The 10,621-nt window shown below is 32.2% G+C and overlaps 1 protein-coding gene across 1 annotated transcript; it reads left to right on the top strand.

Moving 5' to 3' along the window:
- The first annotated feature begins 1,730 nt into the window (after positions 1 to 1,730).
- LOC128988073 (zinc metalloproteinase nas-12-like) lies at positions 1,731 to 5,573 on the top strand. Its single transcript, XM_054409268.1, has 6 exons — positions 1,731 to 1,821; positions 2,027 to 2,158; positions 2,705 to 2,831; positions 3,895 to 4,079; positions 4,791 to 4,906; positions 5,145 to 5,573. The coding sequence occupies exons 1-6, from the start codon at positions 1,752 to 1,754 to the stop codon at positions 5,334 to 5,336; spliced, it is 822 nt and encodes a 273-aa protein (XP_054265243.1). The 5' UTR covers positions 1,731 to 1,751; the 3' UTR covers positions 5,337 to 5,573.
- Positions 5,574 to 10,621: the final 5,048 nt, after the last annotated feature.

Raw genomic sequence — 10,621 nt, 5'->3', positions numbered from 1 at the left:
GTTTCACGAAAACGTTGTAACAATATTGTTACCACGTTGATCAATATTGGGGCAATATTAAATTAATGTTGATAAAATGTTGACAACAACATTGAAACAACATTGTTATGCTACTTGGGCAACACCTAAGTACATTATACTGTAGATCATGCAGCAAGTGTTTGGTTATACACAGATGGTCATCAAATGTATCACACTGACCACAACACCTCCCTTGCTACATGTGATATAATGACGACAACACCTAAGTACATTAGACCATGCAGCAAGTGTTTGGTTCTACACAGATGGACATCAAATGTATCACAGTGACCACAACACCTCCCTTGCTACATGTGATATAATGACGACAACACCTAAGCACATTATACTGTAGACCATGCAGCAAGTGTTTGATATAAACATGTGATATAATGACAACACAGTACAACACAGTACATTATACTGTAGACCATGCAGCAAGTGGTTGGTTATACATGGATGGTCATCAAATGCATCACACTGACCACAACACCTCCCTTGCTACATGTGATATAATGACGACAACACCTAAGTACATTATACTGTAGACCATGCAGCAAGTGTTTGGTTATACACAGATGGTCATCAAATGTATCACACTGACCACAACACCTCCCTTGCTACATGTGATATAATGACGACAACACCTAAGTACATCATACTATAGACCATGCAGCAAGTGTTTGGTTCTACACAGATGGTCATCAAATGTATCACACTGACCACAACACCTCCCTTGCTACATGTGATATAATGACGACAACACCTAAGTACATTATACTGTAGACCATGCAGCAAGTGTTTGGTTATACACAGATGGTCATCAAATGTATCACACTGACCACAACACCTCCCTTGCTACATGTGATATAATGACGACAACACCTAAGTACATTATACTGTAGACCATGCAGCAAGTGTTTAGTTATACACGGATGGTCATCGAATGTATCACACTGACCACAACACCTCCCTTGCTACATGTGATTTAATGACTACATCACCGAAGTTCTGTACTGTAGACCATGCAGCAAGTGGTTGGTTTACTAATTACTAGTCTTTAACATATAGACATATTCTTATCTCAAAAATGCTTTCGGGCTCCACCCCAGTGGCTGTGGAGTTTCCCATGTTAACCTTATGAGTACATTCAAAAGGAATTAAAGAATTTTGTAAGCTGTTCTAACTGCACAAGTTGGTTATATGATATTAAATAGAATAAAAAATTTAGGTTTACCAACAGACTGCAGCACTATTATTTTTTTTTACATTTATGACAACAGCTAATTCGAACCAACTAGCTACAAAAAACTGTGGTACACAGAACTTTCTTTTTCTATGGCTCAGGTGCAGTGGTAGAACATTATGGCTATGGTAAGTGTGCTATACTATAGCCTACCATACTAATTAAAATAACAAAATTTTCTTAAGCCTAAGTAGAATTTTATACTTATATGCCAACCCCGTACGAAGGACACCCACTCTGCTAGTTATGTATATTTAGTGAAATTAGTTTCGACCTCACTGCAACTGATCATAAAGTTATTTGACACAGTGAAAGTCTCACACTGACGATATAATTACGTTTCAGTACCTTGCCAAGTTAAGTAAGTGTAACTATCTGAAATCTAGTTAAAGAACAATAGAAGTGTTTAGCAGCTGCAGTTTACGATGTATTAACTTTTACTTCATTTTGACTGTTTTTACTGTCGAAGTCACACTCATTCCAAATGTTGATTGATCAGATATTTACGTTGCTGTTACATTTCTTATTGATTTTGTATTTTGTCTCCTCAGAAGGTAATTTAGTTTAAGATTGTATTTTAGCAAATCTTGATCTAACTTTCTAATGTGTAATAACTTTGTAGTCTTGTGGTTCCTCTCGGTGGCCTTTCTCGCTATTGGGGACTTCATCCACCAAAAGCCATACTATTTTATTAATATCAATAAAACAGTATTACATAAATATTTGGTGTTATATTATGAAAACTTTACGTTTTTATAGGAACCGCTTCGAATGGTGATTTCACTTGTTCAAGTGGTGAAGATGACGATACAGGAACCAGAAGCTTCCTGCTCGACCCTTTGACTCATTGGCCCAATGGGGTTGTACCTTACACAATAGATCCTGCATTCTGTAAGTGTTGATAATTTGCATTTTGACTATACTTATTATAACAGTATGTAACTAGTTTGAACACCTTATTATTAATTAACTTGTTCATTGGACCACTAGTTTCGAAGCTTAACTGCTACATTTGTGGAATTTAAGCGTACGTTTTAAGACCTTTAACATTGATTACGAGGGACTATAGACATACAATAATTATTTAAAAATCAAGGAGGCAAAACAAGAAAAACTACGTTGAACGGTAACGCGGAAGGTTAATAGTAAAGACATGGACTGTATGTAGTTTTGACGATCTATTTTAAAATCAATTAATGCATTCATAAAACTAGTCATCAGTGGTTTGAACAAGTGGACTTTTGAAGACAAGTAATTTAACCTTGATATTCGTATTCATTGCGACAACCATTGGAGCATAACATAAATTGAACTTTCTATTTGCACAGGCAGATTTTCCGCTCGTATTGAGGACTCGAGTAAAGAAACCAGAACTTTTTGTGAGAATTATTTATTTTTTTTATTCAAGTTTTACAACTAAATATTATTACGTTTCAGCACAAAAACAAGTAAAAATCCTAAAGAAAAATATGAATTTATTAGCAAGAGTATCTTGTGTGAGGTGGATTCCTCGGACGAACCAGAAAGACTACGTTGAAATAGTTCGCAGCCAAGTTCCAGAATCGTAAGTTGAAATATATTTATTTTGTAGCTAGGTATGCACTTACAAAGTAATACATCACATTTAAGCTACTGGCACAAGGGTATGTCAACATATCTAGGGAATAGACAATTTGCGTAAGCTACTTTGTTAGTTAAGGGTGGAGTGAGCTAGTATACGCTAGTACTTGACCCCAAGCGCGACACATCGATAGGTATTGGAGCTGCTTTACTTATATTATTTTGGTTTCTATCGATGAAAGTGCCACTGGTGTAGGCACAAGCAAGGATATTTTGCGACTAAGGTTTTGATCAATGTCTGATTAATTATTTAACTCTCATAACCTCGTTCCTCAACCCCTCAACGTAAAGGAGCGATTTCGAAGGAAATGGTCTTACAACACAGCAAATTTTGATGGCAGATTCAGTAATTCAGAAACTGTAAAACCGATTTTTTTTGTAATAATTTATGCGATTTCCTTCAAAACAACGACTGTTTAAAAATTGTGTAACCTGACATCAGTAATACCTAAAAATCTTTCATAAGTTATATAAAGTATATAAAGTAATTTTCTCGTATTACAAAGAAAACTGAGGATCACATCTATAAATTTATGTATGTTAAATCATTGTTCAACTTCAGTAAAGGTTCATACTATTGACTGGTTTTAGCTACGAAGGATTCTAAAGTGTTTCATAAAAAAACCAGTAAAGACCACCCTTACCTTGACCACCTTAACGCCGTCAACTACTGTAGTTTATGCTCAAACTACATCCGCTACAACATCCGCTATGGACGTCTGGGTTTGGATCTCATTATCTAACCCTTTTCCGATGTGATAATGCCATGGATCATGTTCGATGATTTGAAACCAACATTAAGCTGCAAGTTCAGCTGTTTTGAATCAACAACGGACAAATGTCTCAGGTATTGAGATATATATTCATTATGATGACATCCGGAATCGTCAAAATAATATTTTACTAGGCAAATAACTGTGGAGATGGAAAGTTCAATTGTGGACGGAAGGGAATCACTTTTGTTTTGATGAATTCCATGGTCTAAGCTCTCACTTCTCCGTCTGTAGTTGCAGCACAACTGTCGGTCGAATAGGAGGTAGACAGACCCTCGACCTGGGAGATAGATGCTTCGGCGCGATGCATGGCTACAGAGGAGCCATCCGCCACGAGATGTTACACACCCTGGGCTTCATACACGAGCAACAGAGATTGGACAGGGACTGCTTCGTCTGGGTCTACAACAAGGCTATATGTAAGTCGGACAGATAACAGAAGCGCGTGTGGACCTGGCAAGTTACAGCATGCCTTAAATGTAACTTAATAACTTATTAGCTCTACCAAATTACCAAATACAATTCGCTTAAGTCACGACACAGCCTCTGCATGGTAAGTTATTAAATAAAATAAGATTATACAAAAAAATGTCGTCGTGGTTATACTTTCAAAATTGCATGGTCCATGAGAACGTTTTTTTAAAGCTTTCTCTTGAAGCCCCTAAAATTTTGCATTAGATAAAGAAAAGGATGAAGTAAATTGTAAAACTTATTACTTTGTAAACTATGTTTCTCTGAGAGAATGCTGTTCACTGACAATTCGTTTGATGAGTGAGCTGTTATGCAGTGATTAACAATAAGTAGATAATATTTAAGTTTTTACGAGAATGAAGGTTTTGGGACGATGATCAAGGGAGACCTCATAATTGTAGTTAAGTATTGCCTGAAAGATGTTTTTCTATCCACCATGACCACTATACTGTCAGCCTTCTTCTGGACTCGCTAATTAATTTTTAAACTTGGTTAAACATTAAATACAATTGAGGAAAACGTACAAATTTTCAGCTAATTCTCTTTGCTCTTTTCCGTGGAAAATAATGTTAAGCTTTTAGGATAAACTAACGTATGTAAGGAAACTATTGGATTTCAACAGGATACTGTTTGGTAGTAATTTTACTTTATTTTTTCAGTAGAAAGTCCGTATGACTACGCAGTCACACTGGACACATCCACGTCATTTCCGTACGATGTGAAGAGCATCATGCACTACCCACCAAGCAAAAATATGGTTCCTATACAATTAGGGGTGAGTAAATTTAATACATTTTTCATCCCCGTATGTTTGTGAAGCAACATTCTATAAAGAGTGTATAGCTTATGAGGACCTTTTAATACAATGATAATAACCTAAATGACAGGGTTAGTTTGATGTCCATTTTTACTCAGAGGGTACTTAACCGTCCCTCTTAGAATTAAAGGTGCCAATACATAGTAAGTATATACTGTTGTAACGTAAACTAAATTGAACTCTTGTTAACTTTCAGGAAGACATCGGTAACAAAGCCGGCCTTCTATCCAAAATGGACAAAATGAAACTGAACTATATGTATTGCGGGGGAAAGTCTTACTGCGAGATAGATCCATTTAACTGCAAAATACTCAGACAAGTTGTGAAGAGGTGTAAACTAATGCTGGATAAATCGGATAACTATGTGACTCATGAATACCGTGGATGAGTTCCTTACCATTTCTGTTTCTACTTCCAAAGATAAAATAAAATCTAATTATTACTAAGGATATTGAATATACATAAGGATTATTGATAAGTTTGATATAACATAGAAATACAGAATCTAATTGTTTTACATTCAATAATGTGATTGATCAATTTTGGTGATCAAAGTTTGTTTGTTCATTTTTTTATTTAAAAAAATCAAAAGTGTCTTCATGTATTCAGAAAACGTGCTGATTCATCTATGCAAATAAAAAACTTGAACTTATTAAAAGTAAATTGAACATTTTTGTTTACGGTTCCTTTGACAATCAGTTATCCTGAAGGAATTGGATTAGCCTATAGATGTAAGGGAAGGAGTTCTATAGGGACGATAAGTATCCTTACGTAAGAAAAACCTATACAAATTTTCGATTTTTGGATGTAGCCTACAAGTACAACTTAAAATGGTTTAGAACAACTAGATCATAGCACTAATTCATTGGTAAAAGCCATTGATCCTTAATAAGATTCTAATCTTGGTCAGAAAGAACGCACTTCTAGTTTACCATATATTTCTTCATAGTCACTTGCAAACCAATAAATCCTTAAGAAGATGGTTAAAGGAAACTAATACAAATAAATGACTTAGTTTACAAGGGTTCACCCATCGTTACTGTCAAGACACCTTATTTAAAAAACTAGAACTGAGCTCATTGAGGAAATAAATTATCACAGTAGTGTTTATAGTATTACCGCAGCTAATTCTGTTCACATCAATGTACATGTACTTGTACTATTTATCACTTTTAATATCTTTGATGAGGTTGAAGATATTATGGATATAAAAATTCATCCAACATAATACGAGATATAAAATATAATATCTGGATTAGTCAGACCAATATCACAACTGATGAAGACCACACAATGGAGTCAATTTGTTCCACGTAATATATCCTTTATTCCCTCTGGAGCTTTGTCAGGGTTTTAAGAGATATGGGATGAGGTTTTGGTTCCTGGCTATATTACTCGTGGTATATTTTTATTTTTCCTAGACATCTTTCCAAAATGAAGGTAATCAATTTCTGAAATCAGAACCGTATTCTGCAAGGCAAACATTTTAACAAGAGGTAGAATTCTTTTATACATTTCAAATACATTAAAGGTGTATGTATTAAAGTAAATGCATCTATTTACTTGGCAACCATCAATTATTTGAACACGTTCTTTGAGTTCTATTAAAAGGACAAGAGTAATTTTACTTATTTATTCGGTATTTTATCATACATCATTTTAGAAAGTAGCACCTTTAAATGTTGTTTAGATAGGTCGAATAATAATACTGTATTGTATGTTTGTGAAATATTGATTTGTGAAATTATAATACAGTATTTTAATGACGACACATTAGACATCCAGTGTCATTTAGCATGCGTTGAATAAAAAAGATATTCAGCCAATCGTTATTAATCACCAACATATAATTTTTGAAATACAGATACTGATAAAATATAAAATTACTTTTACGCATAACAATGTTTCCAATATAGACACGTTTTCCTAATATTTAATGTTTGAATATTTTAGGTGGATGAAAAATAAAACCAAGTTAATAAAAACATGAACAAAAAATTCAAAATAAAAGATTACACAGGCGATAAATACTCTTCAAGAATATTTAATAAGTTCACTGAAGTATTTTCATGAAAGCAGTGTTAAGCTTTTGAATTGTTACTAAAGAAGTGTTTGGTGATTGAAAGTTTAAGACTCGAGGCTTCAAAACAAACTCTTAAAACCATTAAAACTTTTTGGAATTCCAATAAACTGTTAACATCAGTACTTCCACTCTTTTACTTATCTTTGTTTAATGACTTGGAATATATTTTTCCAAGAAAAATAAACGCGCTTGATGCAGACTTGCTCCATATTCTACTAAAATATTTATTAGCAACAAAGAAAAAAGAAATAATATAAATGGTTTTAGGTGTTGGAGGCTTCAAATGCGGAGAGAGCAAATTTTGCACAAAAAGGCCTATTATTTTAAATGTGCATTTACTTAAACTACATATTGTGCTGGAAGACCGACATTGTAAACAAATTTAAATGCATCGGTGTTTTACGGGATGTAAATTTAGATCCCTAAGCTAGAAGTCTCGAGCTTTAATCTCACCGAAAGACCGTTGTGTCATCGTGCAGAATACACCTTTGTTTTTTGTTAAATTAATTATTTAATTATTTACTTCTAAGTTCTTGTAAGAACCACTATATTCTAAATGTATCGATGGGCATAAATGTCAAAGTTAATATATGTAATAAAGGAGAATGATCTTGAGCTTTGAATTATTAACAAATGACAACAACAAAAAATATACTTAAGTGAAATATTAATCGTTACAATAGTTTTGAACATTACTTTACTAATTTTAATGATATGACAACGACAATGAGATTTGACTAATTTAATGTGTCGAATGTACAATATTTATATATATAAAACAACATATCAACACTTAACATCTCAATTATAAATAAATATATTACAGTTTGTAGAGTTCAGTGATTATTTAAAACATATAAATCAATTTTGTAAAATAATATAACATATTAATAATATCATAATATAATACTGGAATGATTCTGATTCAAAATGATGAATGTTTTAATGTCAAAACTAATTAAAATGTAATTAAAAAATTATATAGTTAATAAAACTACGAGTTAATTGTTTGGAAACCACTAAAGAGATTAGGTTTTTATTTAGCATGTTGTATGAGTTCAGAGTATCATTTTGTTAAAATCAATAATGGATTGTTAATGAAGAACGTAATTTAATTACTTAAAATCAATTTGGCCAAGTTTTATGCATTTTAATCATGTTTTGGTTGTTGTTTTCATATTTAGTATTTAAAACAAAATCACTATTAACATTTGTAGGAAATGCTTAAATTATAATAAATAATAACGATGTATTATGTTGTGTTATTATGCGAAATAAAAAAAAATTTGTTTCTAGATATTAAATCATAAGCATTAGGCGAATTATAAACAACCAATTAAACTATTCGGTCTTGATTAGAAATATTCTTTTGGTTAAAAGTGCATGAAATGTTCTCGACTAACATTTTGACTTTCACTAGTGTTTAGTGTATTTTATACATTGTCGGGTGCAGAGGAAATAAACTTTTAGCCACGGTCACAACTGTCCTAAATGGTTATGCCATAAAACGATCACACTTCCCCAGGGAATGTAACTTACCGTATAGTTCATCACAAAAACGAATTGCTCGAAAATCCGTTATGATGTATCGGTTTGTAAATCTATTGGGTTGAGCTGTCACGATATTAAAGGAATTATCCAATGGTGTATTTACATTAAGTTTTGTAACAAAAAAATCATATTATGATTTGGCATATTATAAGATATATTTTTGATTTATTACCAGACTTAAATTACTAATTTTACAATAAGTTGAGACTAAACAAAATGTCACTAGAAACTCTGTCCTATAAAGTGACCAAATTAGTCCTTTTATGAAGGTATATTTTCAAGATATTTTTTGTTTTAGATATTGCTGTAGGTTTATCATCAAGTTTAAAGTAGTTATTGACATGTATTATGAAAATGTAAACTACTATAATTTTAAAAAATCGAAACAATATTATTTTAAAGGAGTTAACACATTTTAAATCTTATCTTAAATATACCGATTATGCATAAATGTTCCATTTAATATACATGTTATTGATGTGCATAATTGTAATTCATTAAGAAGACGTCCAGACTCTTTAAAACGTGTCCTATGAATTTTAATGAGGTTAACATATTTTTGTCAAGTACCGGATCCTCGCCAGGACATTATAAGTGGTCCGCTATTGAAACAAAGACCTCGTTTGGAGATGAAGTGTTCTCATCATGATATGAATACACGAGTCAAAGAAACTTTTATCCTGATAGTGATTACATTTCAAGTATAGTATTGTATAAGAAAGAATGTCTTCTTAAACTCGTTAATGAGAATAGCCTTATCCAATAAAAGGAATTATAATTAACATTGAATATAACCTTATAACGTCAACCCCTTGACCCACAAGTAATCATTTATTAAAAGGTCAAACGGTTAATAACAGCTAGAATTTTTTTCATATTATTAGTGTGTTACAGTATAAAAAAAAAAAAAAAAAAAAAAAAAAAAAAAAAAAAAAAAACTACAATAAGTTGATTCTGTCAAGTTGCCAAGGAAGTACTTAGGATTACTTCATACTTTCACTTAATCCCATACGTTATGTTTTTAGTCTTTTTAAAAACCCTTTTAATGTAATTTCGTTTTTTGTACTCATTAAACATCACTTAAACGGAATTAAATTTCTGTCCCCACATATGCCCCTGACGTTATTAATTTCAACTATCTGTTGATAACATAATAATATACCAGAATTGAAAATTACCCATTAAATATAACCGTCCATTACCAGACCAAGCATTGTCATTCAATTTCAATGTAAACCGATTTCGGAATGGTTTAAATATAGTTTGAATGTCTCTTCCGGTTTTCAAGATGAGAAGTTGGTTTTCAATGAAACAATAAATGCTAGCTTTCGTATTTTGTGCTTTTGACATTAATTCTAAGTTAACCGAGAACCAGAAAGCAATCCATTAAAACTTTTACGTCGTTACACTCAGCGGTGTTTAGATATCACTCGTTGATAGCCTCACTGGTATATTTTTGGTAAAAGTATTTTTTTAAAGATCTACTATATACTTTCAATAGTTGATTATTAAACCTATTAAAAAATATCTTCGATAAGGATTTTAAATAGGCTACTTTTAAATGGTATTGGAAATAGACAAGTGTTTAAATGAAATTACTCTGTGAAATACAGACCAGCTTACATATTGATATCCCTGTTTTCTTTACCCCAGTGATGATTATCTAATATGCATTGATGTATGGATGATGTATGTATGGATATGTAAGGTTTAGTTTAATTGATAATCTATGGTAAATGAGAATCAACGGGGTTTTTTGCAAGTTGAAAGAAAGTATGAATTGTAGGTGTCAGTTAACTTGTTTTCCACAGATCGGGTTTCCTTAGATCTTTCATGACAATTCCATGACAAGTTGGAATTTTAGGAGTAAATGTAGGAAATACATTTCGAACTTCGCTTGGTTAGGATCAAAAGGCCTAATTTATTTTTAATTTACTAAACGCTTTGAGTAAAAAAAAAATACCATATTGAGTCGTACTCAAAATAAATTTGCAATAACACTTAGACTTATAGGTAACTAACTATACATCAATGCATAT

The sequence above is a fragment of the Macrosteles quadrilineatus genome, unplaced genomic scaffold (genome assembly GCF_028750875.1).
Source record: "Macrosteles quadrilineatus isolate MER2022 unplaced genomic scaffold, UCM_ALF_1.0 Scaffold_2__2_contigs__length_208266976, whole genome shotgun sequence".
Lineage (NCBI taxonomy): Eukaryota > Metazoa > Arthropoda > Insecta > Hemiptera > Cicadellidae > Macrosteles > Macrosteles quadrilineatus.
Note: the sequence above shows the minus strand (reverse complement) of the source record. Positions and strands in the feature narration are given on the sequence as shown.

Excerpts from the sequence above, each read along its gene's own strand:
- LOC128988073 (XM_054409268.1), top strand. The coding sequence starts at position 1,752 with ATGTTGATTGATCAGATATTTACGTTGCTGTTACATTTCTTATTGATT. Across the intron at positions 2,159-2,704 it reads CACAATAGATCCTGCATTCT|CACAAAAACAAGTAAAAATC; the intron begins GTAAGTGTTGAT and ends ATTACGTTTCAG. Across the intron at positions 4,080-4,790 it reads GGTCTACAACAAGGCTATAT|TAGAAAGTCCGTATGACTAC; the intron begins GTAAGTCGGACA and ends TTATTTTTTCAG.